General features: G+C 44.1%; 1 protein-coding gene across 2 annotated transcripts in view; it reads left to right on the plus strand.

Moving 5' to 3' along the window:
- SHROOM1 (shroom family member 1) overlaps positions 1–2,824 on the plus strand; it is a 68,067-nt gene extending 65,243 nt beyond the window's left edge. For both annotated transcript variants that reach the window (XM_084838820.1, XM_084838821.1), the window contains 2 exons: positions 604–876; positions 1,062–2,824. In XM_084838820.1, the coding sequence (XP_084694946.1) occupies positions 604–876; positions 1,062–1,319 (531 nt within the window). In that variant the 3' untranslated portion in view covers positions 1,320–2,824. The remainder of the gene's footprint in view (positions 1–603; positions 877–1,061) is intronic.
- The last annotated feature ends 20,303 nt before the right edge of the window (positions 2,825–23,127 follow it).

Raw genomic sequence — 23,127 nt, forward strand, 5'->3', positions numbered from 1 at the left:
TCTGCCCCTGCCATATCTCAGTATGCGAGAGCACTTGGAGCAGGTCCTCTGTTGACCTCAGGGCACTGGTAGGAATATATAGGAAGAGGTGATCCTTCAGAAGACTGTGGTCTTATGCCATGAAGGGGTTTATAGGTTTGAAAACAGCACTCTGAATAGGGCCCAGAAATGAACCGACAGTTTGTGAAGGTGGCATAATACTGGCATAATGTGATCATATCTCCTGGTTCCAGCCAGGAGTCTTCCTGTTGCCAGAAGCCTGATTTTGTTATGAAAGTTTAGGTTTAAAAATAATTGGGGACCAGTAACTTCCTTTCCTCCGTTTCTTGTCATCTCTTTTCCTCTTCTAGCTGATGCCTCCTTGAGGTCAGATGGCTGAACTGGAATGTGTCTACTCCAGTACAAACTCAACAGGGAGTTCAAAGGCAGTAAAATAGGGATATAACCCATTACAGCTGGGATAGCCTTTTAGTAAAAATGTTCGATTCTCTTCCTAAAGGTGCCTTCAGAGCTTCTTTCATGCTGCTCCTCATCCAACAACCACCCCACTGAAATCTGTTGGTCAAATGCAACTCAGTTTCTCAACTGTTTCTCTCCTTGCAGAGAGAACTTATCTCCAACCTCCAGCTGAAACTACAGACTCTGTGGGATGAGAGGGAGCTGATCCATTCTGAAGCTAAGGAACATGCTGTGCGCAGCAGGGAGCTGGAGTCCCTGGTGCAAGACCTCTGTAAGCCCAATGAATATGAGCGGTACATGATGTTCATTGGTGATTTGGAGAAGGTGGTGAGCCTGCTGCTGTGCCTGTCCAGCCGCCTTGCTCGGGTCCAGAATGCTATGGGGAAAATGGATGAAAGCACAGATGCCGAAGAGAAGGTGAGTCCCAAGACAGGAGTTGAGGGTAGACCTCTATGTTAGAAATAGAAACAGAACTCTCTATAGCCTTTATACCATTATACGATAATAACAATGAGAAAGGGATTTGCTAGAAAGAAAAAGTAATTGCAGTTTATGATCACAAGTACACTAAGTTCTGAGCTGTTTGGGTTGTTTGTCTTCAGCAGTCACTAAACGAGAGGCACAAACTCTTGTCCAGGCAGCGGGAGGATGCAAAGGACTTGAAAGAGAACCTGGATCGCAGAGAAAGGGTGGTGTCAGGTATTCTTTCCAAATACATGAGTGAGAGTCAGCTCGAGGACTACAGGCACTTTATACAGGAGAAGACATCTTTACAGATTGAGCAGAAGGACCTGGAGGAGCAGATTAAGTTTCTTGAAGAGCAACTGGAGAGGTTGGAGAAGAGTATTCCTCCTTCATAGGCTGCTTGCTTTCATAAACAACACAGTTGTGCTAGAAATCCACCTGCACTCACTGACATTGGTTAAGGAGCGAACAGCACCATGTTTGATGACTTCCCATAGTGCCCCAGTGTTGACAAGGGCTTAATTGGCCTAGGCACACATTCCTTAGGGGACAAATGACAAAACCTTAACTGTAGGTAGCAGACCTTATCTGGAAATTATTGATGCAGTGTGTGTTGCCTTTCAATAATGAATTGATGGGTTGTTTTTCTTCCCTGCCGACTGCCTGTCTGTTTCCAGAGTGATATCATCCCAATAAAAAACACACACCATAGTATCATAAAAATGTTTTCGTCTTTATGGGTGGAAGGAGTATTTAAATGAGCGATGATGTGAGCATTTGAATGTGAATTAGACACCAGAACACCAACTCTGTGGCACATCACTGCAGGCCATTTAGCAAACCTCTTTTCCCGCTTAGCCATAGAGATTGCTCCTCTCTAATGAAGGAGCGGCTTGCAGTGCCAATAACACCGAGTTTCTTGAAACAGCCATAAACCCAGCCTGGAGCAGTTCATGTTCTAGGGTTGTTTCTTTGAAACACTGGTGTGCAGAAATGTTCATCAGATAACTCCATGGGTCTAGGAAGAGCCCTCCTTCCCTCCTTCCTACTTGCCTGCCAACCTTTCTCTCTTTACTGCTCCCCAAACTTAGTCTTATTATGTGTCTTTAAAATGCTGTGCTATTTCTCCCACACAACTATTTTCAGGGTTTGCTTTTAGAAATATGCATCCAGTTCTTAACGGGCCTTTCAGTGAAAAAGGTAAAGTACGCCTGGTACACAGAATGGAAGAGTGGTGGCAAAAATTGCATTTTTGTGTGTATGTCTTTCTTGTATCCTATGAACAAAATATTTTTATGTAAAGGGGAGATGTTTTGACAACATCCCATTTATTTATTTATATCTTAAATTGAAATACTGCTTCTTAACAAATGTATGAAACTGCCTTATTCTGAGGCATACCATTGGTCCATCTAGCACAGGTCTGTCTGTTTTGACCAGTGCTGGCTCCAGAATTTTTGGGGCCCTTGCACACAGCACCCTCAGGTGGTTCCCCCTCACCTGGAAGAGGTGGGATATGCAAACTGAGAATTTGCTTAGGCTGCATCTGATCTTCTTGGATACTTTGTGCAAAATGGAAACGAGACTGTTAGGATGGAGGGCTCTCTGTGAATCTTGAGGCTCTGGCAAATGCCCGAACTTGCCACCCTCTGGAGCTGGCCCTTGTTCTGACTAGCTGAGCCTCTCTGTCTTAGACAGAGATCTTTCTGAATACCATTACCTGACGCTGTTTAACTGTAAATGCCAGGAATGGAACCTGGGACCTTCTGAATGCAAAATTCTCAAAGTGGTTTTAAAATAATGCTGGCAGTTGGAAGGTCTCCTACCCCACTTTCGCACTTCAAATGTGTATTGCTTTTCGGGAAATGTAAATAAATATTACAAGCAGAATTTCTATTTCAGATTACAGTTCTCCTGAATATCTAAATGGATATCATGAACTGAGCTGGAGTGCACCCTGCTATCCTTGGCTGACATTACAGAGGGGTAGATGTGGGGGTAAGGGAAAGATCCCCGCACTTAATTGCTCCTGGGAGGAGATGCTTAATGGGGAAGGAACTTCTTTTCAACCTCTAAGTTCCTCAACCCAACCAACCTGCCCCTGCTACAAGGGGGTGTTTTATTATCAAAACTTCACTTGAGCTCATCAGCTAGAGCCACGCTTAGTGTGTCCATGTTGTGCGATGTGTGGCTTGCTCCTTGTTCACCCCTTACTGTAAGGTAGGGTCAGCTAGTCCTGCTCGGGCAAAGAGGGAATGGAGTTCCCCGTTCAATATTTGGTTGGATGAGCAGTACTGGTTGTGGGTGAGGAACACAGGAAGCTACCTGAGACTGACTCAGACCATTGCTCAGTATTGTTTACAGTAGTTGGAAATAGCTCACTGAGGATTCAGGCAGGAGTCTTTCCCAGCCATGCCTAGCGAGGTCAGGGACTGAACCTGGGGCCCTCTGCATGCAAAGCAGGTGCTCGGCCATTGAGCTTCCCAAAGGTGGAACTAGTTGATGGCACAAAAGTGGCATTTTGACAGGAACCCAAATTAACGGGCAACGGTAGAACAGGTATGCACAATGTATGGGCCGCATGGAGCCCCCAGGTCTCAACTGAGCCTCCTGATCCCCGAGCTGCCACTGCAAATTTCCCTTCTTGTCCCCCTGACCAATCATACAGATTGCTCTTTTCCCACCACTGCTACAGGTTGCCTGGGCATTGGAAGAAAACATCCTCCGGATTCTGCTCCTGTCTCTGTGTGGGGAGAAGAGGGAAGGATCTCTTCTCCCCACACAGAAAGATGACCTGAGTGACAGAAGATGAGAGTTTCTTCCTCCACTGCCCAGATCTCACTACCTGAATGGAGGTGTGTGTGTGTGAGAGAGAGGGGGGAGGGGAGGGGAGGGGAGGGGGGAGTGTGCACACATACACCCCAGCCAGCATCACATGTGGCTTGTGCACCTTGGCAGTAAAGGGATATCATAATAGAAGTGTTTTTTTAAAGTGGAGAGAAATAGCCAGATAATTCTTGTTCCCTTGCCCAAACACCTGCAAGTAGTACAAGAATCATTCTGGGAGATCATGTTAGGAATGTTATTTGAAAAAATTACTCAGGACTGACTCTTATGTTCTTCCTAGCTTCCATAGTGGGCTGTAAGGTTTTTCTTGCGCTTTTACTGCCTTTACATTCTTGGGTGCAGTTGACCGAGAATAAAAAATGCAGCCCAAACCTGTTCAGCAATTTACATTGTGACCTTAAGCGTATTTACTTAGAAGTAAGTTCCACTGAGTTCAGGGTGACTGAGGCTGACATCCTATACACAAAGGGAGTAAGCTCCCTCTGAACACAGTGAAGCTTACTTCTGGAGTAAACATGCATTGGATTGCGATATGACTCTTCGTAAGTGTTTGCGACTGCAGCACTAATCTGTTAGCAATGACTATTTCCTAATGATTGCCAGCTCTCTAATCAGGGGTGGCAGACTTTGGGCTTGTGAGAACTACTTTGTCTCTTACAAAAACCCTGAGGTCCACTGATCAGAGCCAGGTGCAATATAGTGGAGGGGGCAGTGGAGTCAATTACTTATTGTATCCCAATAGGTGTGTATGTCCAACTACAAACCTACATCTGAGTCACTCCCAAAGTGGCCAGTAGAAGTGCACAAAGATCTTTTGAAAGGCAACCAATTAATATTCATATTTTACAAGTGAGGAACACTGAGGGCTCCTTCACACAAGGCTTTTATCCTGCTATTGAGATTGCGTACTGACAGAAGTTTGTGCGTCCTCCTCCAGGGCACCTCCTGCTCATTGCAAGTTCTACTGCATTGTTTTTCATGATGATGAAAGTCCAGCATTTTCCCTCCTCCCACCATAGAATCGTGGTAAATCTATGGTATACTGGTTAAAGGCGCTTTATTGCAAATAATACAACTGCTCCATCTAGTGGCTTTGTAATGAAACACATAGAACTTCTTGAGAAGTTGGGTTTTTTTTTTAAGAAGCCATGTGGAAAGGAGCCAATTTAATCCCACAAAGATTCCAGAATCAGAAGCCCTGGTAAACTGCAGGATTTTTAGCCTTGTGTGATGAAGACCTGAGGCTAAAAGATAAGCAAGTAGCACAAGACCAGCCATGCCAGAGATAGTTTTTTAACTTTCCATTTTACATGGTGGTGTTAAACTATAGGTAACTACAAACCCTTGCCAATCTTCTGCAAGTCATCCAGAGATCTACTAGTAAATCCTGATCTACCTTCCACCCATCACTGTCTTTACTATATGAGGGAGACTCTGGATCTAGAGTCAAAACTGGTTACTCTGAAAGTCTGGAATGATCATGCATCAGGGAAAGTGAAGAGCATTCTGGCTTCCCTTAGCTGATTTAATTTCTTTCTAAGCCCCCCACCCCCAATAATTTATTTTAAATCTTGGCTATATTTAATACTTCGGATAATGGTTGATATATCCATCCATCCATCATTATGTGTATCAATTTTTCACTGCAAATAGCAGCCATTGGGAGCCTATGGAATATGATGAGAAGGATTTAACCCTTTCCTCTTGCACCATGATCCCAACGAAAATAGCCTCCCCCCCCCACACGCCAAAAGCTGCCACTTGGCATGGAAGGGAAGCTCCCATTGGCACCACTCAGAGCCTCTTTCCATGCCAAGTATATGTTATCTTTAACCATGCAACTATGTCTAATGAACTCAAGAGGTCACCTTGCATGATGAGCTAGGCTCTTGTTTCAAACCCACAGCCAGATTGTTGGGTGTGGGGGGGGGGGACCCATACCTACACTCCTCAAATAATTTATTTTAAATCCTGGCTGTGTTTAATACTTTTTTATAACCATAGAATCATAGAATAGTAGGGTTGGAAGGGGCCTACAAGGCCATTGAGTCCAACCCCCTGCTCAATGCAGGAATCCAAGTCAGAGCATCCCTGAGAGATGGCTCTCCAGCCTCATCTTGAATGCCTCCAGTGTGGGAGAGCCCACCACCTCCCTAGGTAATTGGTTCCATTGTCGTATTGCTCTAAATGATTCTATAATGAATGCTCTAAATGAATTCTATAATGATTCATATATCAAAATATTCATTTGTTGAATGTAAAGTCCCCCTTCTAATTAGTATATAAAATTGATCTAAATAAATATATATGGAATTTCTATGCATTTCAGAGGCACGGTGCCTGACAAATCCAGGCTTTATAGCAATATGCAGTTCCAGAGAAATACTATTCCAATTTGCCATATGGTGTGTTATTAATTGTTTTGCCACTTCCTCCTTTCAAACATCCATCGTCGTTTGCACATTTGTCAATTATTTTGGGTGCCTGTGTTTCAACTGAAGGACAAGTAAACAGCACTGGATGTGAAAGGATGGATTAATTGCTGCCGGCATGTGTGAAAGAGGTATCTTGGATCTGGATTTGCCATCGAGGATAATAGTTCTCTCTCTTACAATGCTAGTAGTAATCCTAAGCATGTGTATGCAGCATTAAGTTCTGCCAAGTTCAATGAGACTTGGAGCCTATGCAGGTATTATTGCAGCTGGCTAAACTCTGTAACTAACCTGTCTTTGGGAGGTGAGATCTTCACTGTAAGCGTCACATCACTGTAACAGCACATCTAGGAATACTAAACACCAACAATGTAAAACTCTATTACCCACCAGAGTTGGGCCTCTGTATTTTCATAACCTTCTGTGTCTCTTCTTTGTCTGTCTGTTGGAAGCTATACATAAGGATGGGAGAATCAGTAGTTTTCAAGCTTGCCTAAATTTTCTGAAAATCACTTTGAAGCTTGTTTAGTCTTGTTTGTTACGGCTTGCTCCCATCTTTTGTTTTTGACCTGTTTTTTGGCTCGTTTGAATAGGAAAAGTGCACGTTTCAAATGGGAAAAGTGTGCATTTCTGTGTATATTTTTCAAAAGTGCGCACTTTCCCCCATTGACTAAAGTGTGAAAATGTGTTTGTGTGTGTGTGTGTGTTTTTAAACTGCTCACAGAACACTTAAAAAAAAAATCTTTCAGGCACAAGCATAAATTTGGGAATCTGCAAACATTTCTCAAAAAAGGAGGCATTCCTGCTCGCATTCAAGTTTGTGTGAATTGGATATATTTGCATGACTTGGGGAGCAATCCTATGGCTGCTAGACAGTGGCTAGACGGCCAAAGGATGTCTGGTTTTCCAGGAACCAACCTCAGAGCCCACACTCTGAGGTCAGTTCCTGGAGAACCGACCTCCTTCCACTTCTGCACTGCCTCTGAGGCAGCGCAAAACAGCCCTGTGCTCCGCACTCGCAAGAGGAGTGTGGAGCGGCTGAAAAGCGGTGTTCCCAGAGGGCATTCTGGGGTGGGGAGGGTAGAAATGCCAGTATGACACATCCAATGTGTCGTACAGCAGCCTCCTCCCCCACTCTGTCCTCCCACGGCTAGACAGCCGCAATCAGCTGTCTAGCTGAAAATGTAGGGCAGGAGGAGTGAAGAGGGAACAATCTCCTCCGTGCTTCTCCTGCCCTGCATTGGATAGGTGGTCACCTCTGAATTCGGAGGCAGATGCCTATCTGAATAGGATTGCACCCTTGGTAACAGAAACCAAATTCTCATACATCCCTAAGTCAGGCCTTTGCATTTTCAGAACTTTCTGTCTCTCTTATTTGTCTGTCTGTTGGAGGCTATAAATGTAAGCATCTCCTGCACTGGTGAATGACCACCTTCTAGTGGCAACAATGATTTGTTGCTTGTTACTCACATGACTAGGCCCTCCTGCTGCGCTTTTATGTAGCCCAGTAGTTGCGAATCAAACTGGTTTGTTCCTACATTCTACAGGTACATTAGAGCACAGAATGTATATACTGCTTTGCATTAAAAATAAAGTAAAATCCTGAAGCAGTTCACAAAATGAAACCGTTACAAAATGCAATAAACCAATCAGGAAAACAGTAAAATGGGTAACTTTTGAATTGCATTTGTGTGTAAAAGAGAATGTATGTGTAGACGCTAGCTACGTGATCCATACATCTCTCTTTTCCAGTGCACAGATCACACACTTGGGGCCAGTGCACGCAGGGATACATAGCAGTCCTGCACCCATAACCCACGATGCAGATCTGCCCTCCGGTGCACGGCTGTGTGGGAGTGGAGCCTGCCGCCGTGCTCATGATCCCCATGCGTACACACTGAACAGCTGCACAGGGTTACAGAGGTGAGTCAAGAAAGCAATTAGACAGCTACAGGCATGCAAGATAACAGACATATACAAGTAAGTTCAAAGGAACATTCTCTTTCCCCATCCCCCTGGGCTGAATTTGGCAACCAAAATGGCTACAGTCTTCTTTTCCCTGATGCATAGTCCTTTCTGAAGCCCACAGCTAGGCTGGCCTGTGATGGGCCCAGGTCTCTTAGGCAATGCTTTCTGCTGCTCTAATCTCTGCTGCCTTCCTTGGCTCATTATGCCTGGGAAAGGAGTGAGTGAGGGGATAAAGCAGGAGGTGAGGAACCGGTGGCCCTCCAGATGTTGGATCCTAATTCCTATCACCTCTAACCATTGGCCATGCTGGCTGGAGCTGATGGGAGTTGGAGTCCAACAGCATCTAGCAGGCCACTGGTTCCCCGCCCCTGGGGTAGAGGCAGGGGAAGTTACAATCAATTAAGGGTGACTTGCACTTGCATGTGAGAAGGCAAAGAAGCTGGACAAAGCAAAAACACAGCCTAGGTCAGTTTATAAACTTGGCATAAAAACATGGCTCAGGTCTGTCTAATCCTGTTTCCATAGTGGCCCATCCTGATTCCTCTGGCATCAGGCATACCACAAGGTATATCAGGGCTGGTGAACCTGTAGCCCTCCAGATGTTGGACTATAGTTCCCATCATCCCTGACGATTGGCTATGCTTGTTGGGGCTGATGGGGGTTAGAGTCCAACATCTGGTGGGCCACGAATTCTCCATCCCTGCCATATATATATTGTGGATGTCGGTTCATATCAACTACCACTACCAAATAGAAGAAATGAATTTGTAGAGGCTGCTGCTACTATGGGATTGAATCTGCAAGGTTTTTAAATGCTATATACCCAGTGGTATCAACCAAAGTTCCACCCCTGGAAATTATACAGTAACTTTCCACCTCTCTCCTACACTCATGTTGACATGCTAACCCAATGCTAACCTTCCACCCATGACCCATGATTAAGACAGTAACCATGAATTGCTAAATGCACATTTCAGCCAAGATCCCGATTTTCCTTTGGCCAAATATGCATGAGATTAAGCAACTGAGTCCTTTAGATTTTGCATTCCAGCTTCTGTTCAAATTCCTGGAAAATTACTGGTTTGCTGAGCTGCAGGGTAGCTGAACCTCCCCTTTTGCTCAAGCAGCTTAACCAGCTGGCTCCATTCTTGCACACATTTAAAAAAACCATATAATCAATTTGTTCCATCCCACAGGATCTGTGAATAACCTGGGAACAGTCACGTGTGCCTTTTCTCACAGAGCTCCAAGGTAACTCAGGGCTGGAAATTAGGTGTCAAAAGAGAGGGCTTTTTTTGTTATATAAGACTTTGTCATTTTGATATAACTAAGTGAAACAGCAGAAGTACATGGGCGTAGAAATAGTAACAACTGAGATGAACCAAAAACACTGCATACATTAAGGGCAGGAATAGAAAGTAGGGGGGTACATAGTAGGCAGAAGAGGCTGAAAGGGGATATTCCGAAGGAAAATAGGAAAGAGGGGGGGAAGAGACTGGTGTCAGCTGGTTTTAACATTAGGAGGCATCTTTGTGCAAGGTGAAGAATATTTAATGTGTGTTCTAGTGACATTTCCTTGATGATATGTTTGATTTCCAGAAAATAATGCATGTCAATTATACTCACAAATCCATACAAAAATTAGAATTAGTTTAATGTTTTAAATCAGTGTTCCCTTGAGATGGACTTTCAGGGTAAAATTAGATATTACATTAATTGCGTAGAGTGTAGCTGAGCCTATTTCTTTTTATTCAAGAGTAAGCGCATTCAGCCCTAACTTGGATTTGGACCAGCACGTACCCAGAGACGAGGATTAAACCTTCCCGTCCTCCTTTTTCCTTCACAAAATTCACATGCGCACACGCGCACACACACAGAGGGGGATTAATGAACAACAAGCCCTAATTGACTCCAATGGAGACATTTTTTTTAATCCGCATGCTGGGCTGGCGGGGGGGGGGGGAGCAGCATTTCAGGAAGCAGATGGATGAGGGGGAAAGTTTAATGCTCTCCTCCTGGTGTGCACTGGTCCTGATCCAAACTGGGGACACACACAGTAGAGATTTTTAAAAGAACAGGCTCAGCTACATGCGACACAATTAAGGGTGCAATGCTATGCATGTTTAGACAGAAAAAAGTCCTACAGCTGGCTGGCTGGGGAATGCTGGGAGTTGTAGGACATTTTTCTGTCTTAACATGCATAAGATTGTGCCCAAAACATGTATTTTGACCTTCAGTGTAGTAGGAACCAAGAGCACAGAGTCTCTTTCAGGATGGAGCCTAGAAGTGGTTTTGCCTCAATATGGGTGCTCTCCAGCAACTGGTTGTTGCTCCATTGTTGGTGCAAGATATCCTGCTTCAGCCACAACCAAGACAGCGAGGGTAGAAACCAGCAAAAGGCAATACCGAGATCAAGGTCCAAAGACAGTCCAGCCGCACAGGGTAGCCAGGGAATGTGACACTGGTGTCTAGGAGCTTGAGAACAGACATCCGCTGCCTGGAGCTGAAAGTTTTTAAGCCTGAGCATTCAGAGTCCCATCCAGGCAAAGCTGCTGGCTATCTTGGTCGCCTGAGGGAAGGTCTTATTCATGAGTGGAGGTCTTATTTGTAAGTAACCCTTTAACCACGAGGAGTCCTATTCCTTCTTCACCTGGTGGCCAAACCATCCTGCACCTTTAGGCCCCTGCCTTCCTTCGGACTAGGCCATAACTTGGTTTCTGCCTCCAAATCAGAAAAGGCTCTATACATCTTGAGGGGGCGTTTCAGATCATGAGAGCCAGGGATCCCCCTGATCTGCCTCATGGTCCCTGGAAGCTTGAGAAGTTCGGCTCAGGGAGCTTCAGGTTATCCTCCAAGGAGGATCCTTCCAGATGGGGCATGACACAAAGGGCAGATCTGCACAAATTGGCACAATTCTGAATTTGCTTCGCTCATAGGTGTAACTTCAAGTAACATGCAATCTGCATGGTTCCATAGGCTGGCTATGTCTCATCTGTACCACTGACAGCCAAATTGTGGGACCAGGACTACCTTGCTGGTGCACAGTACCATAATCTGCACTGGATATGCCAGCTCAGCTGGAGGCCCAGAGGAAGTGACTAAAGCATGAGTATTCAGATATGGTTCTGTACCATGTCAGATGGGGAAATGTTCAGCCATGACTGCAGGCACCCAACCCTTCCTCAGAGGTCCACCTCTGGGGCCCATGATGGAGCCAGTGAATGGGATTCTCTAAGCTTTTGCTAAACATATTCCCTTGGATTCTTATCTGGGGTTTTGTTTTTGTTTTTGGTGGGCAGGGAGATCTGTCTCATGCTTTTCTGGCAGAAAGGAATATCTATACATATGTTATGGGTTGCTAGGCCTTGGCAGTTCTCGAACAAAACAGAGAGCCTGTGCCCCCAATAGTTGAGTAATGAAGAGTGGTTACCCATTTCACTGGAGAAACCTTCATCTGAACCTTTAAAGCTCCATGATGCTAAGGGGGAAAGGAGCAATGACCTGCACCCTCACATAGGATGTCCCATCCCACACCCAGCACTGTAACCCCTTCTCAAGCAGTGGTCTGGCTCCACTCAGCCTGTGTGCGCACGTTCAGCAGGAGAACTCAGTATGCCATTTGGACCACGCCTAGGCTGCTGCCTGACCAACTGCTTCACCTTGTTACACATGTGTACAGCTGGCATAGCTGTGTGGTGGTGAGAAAGAGGGACCACATGTGTGTGCAAGATTTAGATTTGATTTCCAGATATTCCAGAATTCATGTGCACATGCAAAGGCTTCCTCGCTCTTCCCAAGGAACAGATTGTGACCCTGTTAATTGGTTAATGGACAGGTTGAGCAGGTAGAAGCAACCACACAGGCAGGTGGTGCTAAAGCAACACCAGACCCCAAATTCCTAAAGTAGCCTCAGCCAATTAGGGTGGTCATGTGTCCTGTTTTACAGAGGACAGTCCTCTGTTTGAAGGGCTGCCAGAGGACAGTCCTCTGTTTTGAAGACATCCTTTATATGAAGCGCTGTCCAGTCCAAGTCTGGAATAAAGATAAAAACCGATCATAAAGAAGAGCTGGGCCTTGAAGCTGCCCATCAACAGCACCTGGACAGCAGACTGAACAAGGCAAACAGGTCACCTGGTCACAATCTCCCAGCTATGGTGAAGATGTATTGTATTTCTATTTAAATTATAATAGTTATGTCTAAATTTGCATGCGTGTGTGTTGTGTGTGTGCATAAAACACCATATACAAATATTATGCAAATTGGTGTCTTCTTTTGTCCTCTTTTTTGGTGATGCACGTCCTCTTCTTTGGTGATTCACAAGTCCCCACCCTACAGCCAAGTCCTTAAATTGCCTCCCCCCACACCCACCTTCGCCTGTGTGAGAACAGGCAAAACTCTCTCTTAGTTTAAAGGTAAAAATTATTGAAATTACAATCCAAAGTGGATTTAGGAGAAAAGCAGCAAAGCCACCTATTCTCATGTCTCTTGTTCAGTATCAATAACCAAGCCACTCCAAAGCCTAAAGAGACGGCTTGGCTCTCAACAATATAAAAAGCATCTGCTTAGCAAAACAACAATGTGGGACTCTTGTGCTGGTGGCAAACTGTGATTACAGCTTCTGGGACTGTTTGCTCTCCCTGTCCTCCCTAAAACAAAATAAAATAAATCCAGGAACATCTTCCTCATAGTGAGACACACACACACACACACACACACACACACCCCTGTGCAGCTGCAGTTTAGAGACTCTGTGGCAGTTCTAATCCGATCTGTACAAACCAACATTTTGTCTGGCATATCTTACGTTTTCAGTTGCATAGATCGTGGTCTTTGTTCTGCCCAGCCTTGTTCTTTGTCTTGTATTCTACATCAGGAGAATGTAAAGTGGAAATAGAGCATAAAGTTTGGTCCAAAGAACAGTGTACAAAGCAAACCCAAAAGCTCTACTTGTACAGTCAGGGCCAGAAATATTAGAACAAGCATAACTATTTTGGCAGTTGGCCTCTGTACACCACCACATTGAAGGTGAAAGGAAACACACCCAGATGGGAGCGAAGTCAGGACTTCCAGCTGAAATTCAAGGGGTTTGACAAAAGTGGGGCACTAACCATTCAGGAAGTACAGCCAGTGGCATACACACACATCCATCATTGGTGGCTCGTAAGTAATGGAACAAACCAACATCATTCCAAACTTAAGGATCGCCTTTAATACCCAGATGAAAATCCTTTGTAGTCGATGGCTGCCTGAAGTCTGGAACCCATGGACATGACCAAAAGCTGAATTTCCTCCCTCAAGATGCTTTGCCAGGCCTTTACTGCAGCTGCCTTCAGCTGCTGCTTGTTTGTGGGTCTTTCTGCCTTCAGTCTTGTCTTCAGTAAGTGAAAAGCATGCTCTATCGGGTGGAGATCAGGTGACTGACTTGGCCATTGCAGAACATCCCACTTCTTTGCCTGGAGAAACTCTTGGGTAACTTTTGCTGTATGTTTTGGGTCATTATCCATCTGCAATATGAAGCGGCGTCCTATCAGTTTGGCAGCATTCAGCTGAATCTGAGCAGAAAGTATAGCCCTATACACTTCAGAATTCATCCTGCTGCTTTTATCAGCAGTCAGGTCATCAATAAACACCAGTGACCCAGCTCCATTGGCAGCCATACACGCCCATGCCATAACACTGCCTCCACCATCTTTGACAGATGATGTGGTATGCTTTGGATCATGAGCTGTTCCTTTCCTTCTCCATACTTTTCTCTTCCCATCATTCTGGTACAAGTTAATCTTGGTTTCATCAGTCCAAAGAATCTTATTCCAGAACTGGGCAGGCTTTTTTAGGTGTTTGCTGGCAAGGCTAATCTGGCCTTTCTGTTCTTGAGTGTTACCAGTGGTTTGCACCTTGTTGTGAAGCCTCTGTATTTACATTCATAAAGCCGTCTCTTGACTGTAGATGTTGACCATGACATGCCTACCTCTGCAAGAGCGTTCTTGACCTGGCTAGATGTTGTGAAACATCCTCTTCACCATGCGCAGAATTCTGTGGTCATCCACTTCAGTTGTCTTCCGTGGTCTGCCAGGCCTTTTGCTGTTGCTGAGCTTGCCAGTTAATTCCTTCTTTTTCAGGATGTTCCAAACTGTTGTGTTGGCCACTCCCACTGTTTTTGCTATCTCTCTGATGGGTTTATTTTGTTTCCTCAGCCTAATGATGGCCTCCTGCACTCGCATGGACACCTCTTTGGACCTCATGTTGGGAGTTCTAGTGAACAGCTACCAAATGCAAATGTAACACTCAGAACCACCTCCAAGCCTTTTATCTGCTTGATTGATCATGGGGTACCCAGGAAACAGGCCACATCTGGCCATGCAGCTGCTTGTCAGCCATTCATTCCATTACTTATGAGCCACCAATGATGGGTGTGTGTGTGTGTATGCCACTGGCTGTCCTTCCTGAATGGTTAGTGCCCCACTTTTGTCAAACCCCTTGAATTACAGCTGAAAGTCCTGACTTTGCTCCCATCTGGGTGTGTTTCCTTTCAACTTCAATGTGGTGGTGTACAGAGGCCAAATGCCAAAACGGTTATCCTTGTTCTGATATTTCTGGCCCTGACTGTATGTGTAGCTCATACTAATCATCCATGGATTGGGATAAGATTAACTAAAGACCTTCTAATTATTCAAAGGAATCCTACTATATTTCAGATGAACTACAGGAAAATTGTTAGGTCTTATGCTAGACCAGGGTCCCTAAACTTTTTGGTTCTGTGGGCACATTTGGAATGTTGATAGTGCTCTCATGCTCTCAAAAGATGGCTGCCATGGGGGGGAGGGGCTTGGCCATTCATAAAATGGCTGCCATGGGGGTCCTAGCTGGTCACACAATACTCATTTCCCAGACGACAAACTGGTGAGACTAAAGGAGAAGTAGCTTGTCCAAGAATCTAAGTTCAAGGCAAAGGTGGGGTCTGAGCTCCAAAACACAAAACCACTATTTTGAGCCCAGATAAAGATGGCACTGGAGGGCAGAGCTTTGCTTTGTCACATGCCAGCATGCGAGGGTTTTTTTGAAAGTTTAAACAAATCTTATCAGGAGGGGCAGGTAGCCCGGCAGGTGCCGAGAAAGGACCCCCACGTTGAGACCCCACATTGAGACCCCAGTGCTAGAATAATTAAGCAAGGCCTATTCTCAAGTGTTTCTAAAATCAACAGTCTTGGAGCACCGTAAGACTAACAACTGTAGTCTTTAGGGTGCTACAGGACTGTTGTTTTTGCTACAATAGGCTCACATGGCTACCTCTCTGGAAGTTTTTTCCCCTCAAAGGGTTTCGCATAACTTTCCCTCAAAAGTTCTTGAAATCTCAGTTTTCCCCCCAAATTTCACTCTGTTCAAAAGGCTCTCCACCTTGCAATATATTTCATTATGTTTTGTTACTCTTGCACCGAGTAGTTAATTTACAGTGGTTAGTGATACAGGCCCCTTGTGTTGGGCAGTCATTCATGGGTTGCCTCTTCCTAGTTCCTAAAAAGATTAAACACTATGATTAGACTCTGTTGTTCCTACCTCTAGGCCTGGAGCCAATGGATGAATTATTGGGAGGACATAAGTTTGTGGCAGGCTGCATAGCTTCTATTTTTAAATGACTGGGGGATATAATTTGGCTACAATTAGGGGGTGGGGCATGTGGATTTTGTTCAGGCAAGGTCTGCCTGACATATTTTATTGCTCTATGGTGAAGGACAAGATAGTACCCCCTTCCCCATTCCTCATGTAGAATCCAACTAGACCAGGAGCTGAATCTTACTTCAAACTGGTAATGGGACATTGTCCTCCACTGCACCTTAGGTGAACAAGCTGGCTTAGGAGGGCAAGGTAGGCTGCAGGTCATGCAGAACTCTGTCCTTCAGCACCGTGCTATTGCTGCCCACCCCCTGGCATCTGCCGCCCCAGGCAGCCGCCTCACAGCGGTATGAACGGCCCTACCAGTTCCCCTACCTCTCTCCTCATAATTCAAGCACTGGACCAGGCCCATGTGGAAATAAAAACTGTTCTCCAAGTACAGTACACTAGTTCTGTCACACACCCTCCAATATTATAAAGATGAAAACAGAGACATGCTTGTAACACCCCTATTCTCATACCATGGATCACTACCCAAGCCTATCTGCTCCATTAAACATTGCTGAAGGCTCTAATCCTGCCTCCCAACCTGGTGCCCTCCAGATATGTAGCAGTGCAATTCCCCTCATTCCCAGCCAGCCACAATTTCCCCACACTTGCACTAACAGATTTTATGTATATATTCATTTATTGGATTTATATTCTGCCCTTCCTCACTAAGAGCGTCTAACGACCTCTATAAAACACTACATCACATAAACAAATTATCATAATGATTCTAAAATCACAAAGTAGAATAAATCCATCAACACAACCAATAAAAAATAAAGCACTTGCCCATACTCCAGAAGCCTGCAAAAATGAATAGGCCTTTAACTGGTGCCTATTTGTCAACAGCATGGAGGACAGCTGAATCTCTACCAGAAGAGAGTTCCATAGCCGAAGCACAGCCACCAAAAAGTCCCTGCCATGTGTGGTAGCCTCAGGGGCCACATTCCTCAAGCACCACAACCAAAGCCTTCCCAGCTGACCTTAAATCCCAGAATGGTGGGTAGGTATTGGGGAAGGTGGTCCTACAAGTATGCACTTGCCTCACCCTCAGGTCACCCTGCTAGAGACTTGAAGAAAGATAACTTTAGCAACTCACCCACAGTGATGCAGTTTCAAAATGGCATCCCTCAAAGTAAAAAATATGGACAAGTGCTTTCACAGGACCAGGAAATAAGAGACTGTCCCTGGGGCTGGATGTGCCCAATCTCCGCTGATCTCATAAACTAAGCAGGGTCAGCCCTGGTTAGTACTTGGATGGAAGACCGCCTGGAAATCAGGCTTTGTGCATTGAGCACTGATAGTCTTGTAGGCCCCTTCCAACCCTATGATTCTATGATTCAATAGGGGCAGTTTGTGCTTATGCTGATCTGTTTACTGCAGGCAGTCACTATGTTGTTTGTCTGCAGTAATCAAATTGCATACACCAAGGGCATATTGTGAATATCCTCACTGAGAGGTTTCTTCATTAGTACTAATCATTGGAAACATCAATTACTATCTCTGTGACCACTTTACTTTGATTCACATGCAAATCAAGTAACAAAGCACGCTAAAGGAATGTAGGCCATGTAGTTTGAATAGACAGAGCAGGAGGCAGACAAATTGAAGTCCACGCACATGAGGAATTAAAAGTTTTTCACATAAATAATACTGCAATGCTTATGTTTTTCACAGTATTCTAGTTAGGGATCAATAATCGTATACAGCTGAGTTTCTGTCTTCAAGGAACTGCAGAAAGTGACCCAATCTCAGACAGAGTGCCTGCAGAGCCATGGTAAAAAGAGCTGAAGGAGAGATGGAGGGCTGCCATCATTTTCAAAACTTGTGCAGCATGATGAGGGATAAGCTTTCCAGCCAGGAAACCCAGAAGTAGGGCCCTAAACGGTAGCTGGTCACAAAATGTGGTGCAGACATCCTCATTTTATTGTGAAATTTTCTGTAGAAGACTGCATGAAAACTGATGATATGGGCAGTTAGAATTGTTGGCGCAGGGGTTCCATTTGGAAATGCATGGTGTTCAGCTTCCACAATGTTTTTTTCTAGGAAGCCTAGCAGAGCATTTTTCTGAAAAACCCATCCAAATCTGGAATCTCTTGAATGTCCCATTATTGTGAAAGCCTGGGAAGGACTTTGCATTGTGAATGTTTGGTCCTGTGCTTTATTAAAAACTTAGCATGTAATCAGGGCTTGATCTTCCAAAGGTATTGAGCCTCTGCCATTTCTACTGGACCAACTTGGAGTGATAGAGCCTTCTTCCTTATCATTGTGCCCAATCACTAAGGTCTTTTGAACAGGACCAGCCCACCCAAGAAGCAGAGTGAGGTGCCCACATCAGGAGGCAGAGCCAGAGGAGCAGCGAATTGCGCCACTCCCTCTCCTTCCCCACTCCAGCCAGGAGGGCCAACTGCCACTACCTCCAGTGGGTGCTTTAGAGAGCCTCGCCAGCCACTCTCCCATTGTGGCATTTGCTGCAGCAAGAGAGAGGCTGGCTGAGCTGTCCAGCCTTCTCTGCTGCTGGTGTTTCTGTGATGTCAGAACTCCAGTGTCAGCAGAGAGGACAAAAAAGAGGTGTGCAGGGAGAGGCTGTGGATCCACAGGATCCAAAGTTCTCCCTTTCCCTGACACACACATAGAACAAGGGAAAGTCTACAACAGCCCTGGAGATGGCATAGTTTATTTCCCTCCCATTGAGAGCAATGGGAAGGGATTTTTAAAAAAAGAAACAGCCATAAAAGGAAAAATAAAAAGGTGTCCCCCCCATCTTCTACCCAGCATAAGAAAAGATGGTTCGTCCACTTCAGTTTCACCCCCCGCCCTCCCATGAGGATTGCTCTGCCCATCTGCAAAATGAATCCTTCCCATGTATCTTTTCTCATGTAGGTTAGAATTCTTCGGGTTCCACAGGAGTGCAGCACTTGCTAAGGCAGCTTTAGGCTTCCAACAGGAAGATCTTAAAGCCATTATCACAACTTGTATTTAGAGCTCATTTCAATCTTAGGCAATAAAACAGATTTTTATTTCTTTGGAGAACAAATGTGAATATGTATGCACCTCCCTAGATGAACTTTAGTCCAAAGCAGCTGGGTGTGGTTACCTTGCAACTTAAATGCATATTTGTGGTCTGCTGATAAGACGTGCACCGCTCTACCAGCAAAGAAGCATTTAGGGTGGGCATAACAACTGTGAAGAACCACCACAGTGGACGTTAAGCTTTCACTACAAGAATATACAGTGGCTGAAACATTTAGGATTGATATATAATTCTAGCAACAAACCATGGGTAGCAGGGTTGCCATCTCTTTTTCATGATGTATACAAAGCTTCTGACAGATTCATAGTAGGCAGACATTCCATAAACACAGTCAGGTTTTCTCAGCATTGCATTTTATCAGTCATGCAATTCTTAAAGGCATAGCGCTTCTGCCAGAAAAAAATGGCATCCCTATGTGTCATATGTTTAAATTAAAAGGTCTAAAGTATATGCACTGTTACGTTTTAAAACAGAAAAGCAAAGCAAAATTCTGGGCTCCCTGACTATATACAGCTAAAACATACAATAGAATTTGTCCTAATTGGTCTGGATGTTGCCATGTACAAAAATGTATTTTAGATTATGAATAAGGAACCATCTTCCCCTATCCATTTAACTAATTTTAAGTGTAACTTAAAAGCCTTCATTGTTAAAGGTGGTATAGGATGTTATTAACAGGATAAAGAAACAATGACTGTGTGTGTCATAGGATACATATTTTATGAGACATTTCAAGGATCAGTCAGAGGCTAAATGTCTGGATACTTTTCATTGAAGATAATTACTAGTTGATTTGATGAGGATTTTTCCAATACAAGAACAGTCCCACACATTTCTGACAAAAATAAGAAGTTCTGTTAGAAATTGACTCCCCAGAATTACCCGCTGACTCACTAAACATGTAAAAGTTTACAAGGGTGAAGTCCTATCAAGTCAATCAAAACTGGACCAGCAATGGGTGGTTTAATTTTGTAAGACTCAGCGGCAGCTTATAGGTACATTTTTTCCTACATGCATGGGTAGAATATATGTGCCATATAAATTTGGTAGTATTTTCTTAGCTCAGAAGGAAGCAAACTGATGGAAATTCATGACTATGTTCCCTTTATAGTCTAAACAAAGCATACAAAAGAGAAATTTAGCATAAAGGATTGTTTTTAGTTTCCCATCACCATAGTTAAATATAATTTGCTTCTGCAGAACAACTACTTCTAGAGTAATGAGACTGGTATTATTTAGCGGTCATTCCATCTATTAACTAACTTCAGCTGGGATAACTAACAACTATTAATGCCATTCATCTCTAAGAAAAGGGTAATGTACCATTTGAGTTGGACGTGCTAAAGTGGTGACACAAACAAGAGCAGGAAAAGGGTGGAGATGGGTTAACTCTCTCTTGTTAGACTCTCATTTAAAATTTCTTGGTCTTAAGGGTGAGAAATCTGTTCTTGTACCTGCTCTGACAACTTACAACACAGTTCAAGTGATGAGGACTAAGGATGCTGCCAGATGAGGCTTTTATTCTGTAATTGCCCAGCCTCATTCACATAATTTTATGGGGAGTCTAGATGTTATCTTCCATTTGCAAACTTCCCATAACTTCCTACAGCTTCTTCTTACCACAAATAAGGGAAGTTAAGGAAGGAAAGATAGAATATTTTTATTTTTATTATTCAACATTTTTATTAATGACTTGGAGGAGGAGGTGCAGGGAATGCTGATCAAATTTGCAGATGACACAAAATTGGGCGGGATAGCTAATACTTTGGAAGACAGAAACAACATTCAAAGTGATCTGGATAGACTGGAGCGCTGGGCAGAAAACAACAGAATGACATTTAATAGGGATAAATGCCAAGTTCTGCACCTAGGAAAAAGAAACCAAATGCACAGTTACAAGATGGGGGATACGTGGCTCAACAACATGATAAGCGAGAAGGATCTTGGAATTTTTGTTGATCACAAGCTGAATATGAGCCAACAATGTGATGTGGCTGCAAAAAAGGCCAATGCTATTTTGGGCTGCATTAATAGAAGCATCGCTTCCAAATCCCGGGAAGTACTAGTTCCCCTCTACTCAGCACTGGTTAGGCCTCATCTGGAGTACTGTGTCCAGTTCTGGGCACCACACTTTAAGAAGGATGCAGACAAACTGGAGAGGGTTCAGAGGAGGGCAACAAAGATGATCAGGGGACTGGAAACAAAGCCCTATGAAGAGAGACTGAAAGGACTGGGCATGTTTATCCTTGAGAAGAGAAAACTGAGGGGAGATAGGATAGCGCTCTTCAAGTACTTGAAAGGTTGTCACAGAGAGGAAGGCCAGGATCTCTTCTCGATCATCCCAGAGTGCAAGACATGGAATAATGGGCTCAAGTTACAGGAAGCCAGATTCCGGCTGAACATCAGGAAAAATTTCCTGACTGTTAGAGCAATATGACAATGGAACCATTACCTAGGGAGGTGGTGGGCCCTCCCTCACTGGGGGCATTCAAGGCAAGGCTGGACGGCCATCTGTCAGGGATGCTCTGACTTGGATTCCTGCACTGAGCAGGGGGTTGGACTCGATGGCCTTCTAGGCCCCTTCCAACCCTACTGTTCTATGATTCTATGAATAACTGCAGAATGCCTTTTGATTGGTAGCACTAGGAGCTGTCTGTCTGGAAGCACCCTAAATAGAATGATCAGCATTTTTTTTCCTTTTTGAGCCAGGCTGTCATGATTTCAACAGGTATGGGGCTAGTAAAAAATTAGCATGTGTAAGTTTTTCTAGCCTGGAGATGCAATGATATCAGAAGTGTCACCTTATATATTTCTGCTGGCTTATAGTTTCCAGGGGCAGAGTGGATAAAAGTGGCCACCTTAGTTCTGAGAACGCCCCAACACACTGGGTTCTTGGAAGTCAAATACTACAACATTTTCTTGAAAATAGCATAAAATATTATAAATGATATACATATTAATTTGAGTGGCACCTGTTCTCATCTTTCAGAATCCTATCTTTGATGAAAAAGAAAGTCATATAGGAGAATGTATTGTTGCCACACCCTTTAGAAGAGAAGTACGTTCATTCTGCATATATTTCTAACTTGTTGCCATATCCTTTAGAAGAGAAATATGTTAGTTCTACATATATTTCTACCTAAAATACCTCCAGCTTTATAAATCCCACATCTGTTAGGGAAACAACAGTAGGTAGTTAATCCAGTGGTATGACTTCAGTCAGAAGAGCCAAAAATAAATGTTTTACAATGAAAATGGGATTATGTGTTAATGATGGTACACAACAGAGGTTTCCCCTTTGGAACAACAAGAGTTCTCTTTGGTATTTTGAATTTCTGTTTCAAATGGTGCCCAGGTTAGTATATATTGATTTGATTTACTATCCTGGTCAGCTACACAGGAGACTTTCATATATGAACCAAATTAAGAAGCCATGAGGATTTTGATCTTTACAATCACATAGCCATGTGGTTAGCTCAATACATGTATGGAATTTGAACACAGCCAACACACCTAGTGGACACAGTCCAACAAAGAATGAAGACCATTGCTTGGATCCAATGTTGTCATTTCACCAATAGAAGGGAAACATTGGTAGAACAGATTTCCCCTCCCCCTGTGATGTCCCCCCTTCTGCCCTGGAGGTTTTGAGGATACACCAGGGCAGAGGTGGGGGACACACAGGGTGCTGCAATGGGCAAAACAGGATGGGAAAGCTCCATTGTACAAGTGGAAGCCCACTCCTGCAGTGTTGGATCTAACCATATGCAACGATTCATGACAGTAGTAGACTCATTTGTTTAAATGTGTCCAAGGATCTGCCCCATTCCCATAGAAAGAAGGGTTTACAGTATCCAATTTTAACAGCAAAAGTGGCACTTGGTCAGGAACTGCTAAATCTTCCACAGTCTAGCCTGCTGGGTTCTTTGCTCCTTAGCCAAGCTCAAAAGTGAGTGCAGGGAGAAGAGCTGCAGGAGATAAGTGGCAGGTGGACAGGGGGTTCTACACTCTTTGCCATTTGCCCCATTGCTGTTAAAACAGGACTACTCCCCTTTTCTTTTTGAATGCTGCAATATGGTATAAACAAACACCTTACAAGATTGGTGATTGTGCCCCTAACTCTACACTGCATTGTGGTCGCTGTAACTTATTTGCAGATAATGGAAACAGAAAATAATTGTCTTCTTCCCATTTCTGAAGCTTATGTTGTACTACAACTTGTAGAATGCTTTAGCAAAGACGCACGCACACACATAGCTAGA

The sequence above is a fragment of the Heloderma suspectum genome, chromosome 2 (assembly GCF_057233095.1).
Source record: "Heloderma suspectum isolate Gila_16-S chromosome 2, 16-S_ref, whole genome shotgun sequence".
In the NCBI taxonomy this organism is placed as follows: domain Eukaryota; kingdom Metazoa; phylum Chordata; class Lepidosauria; order Squamata; family Helodermatidae; genus Heloderma; species Heloderma suspectum.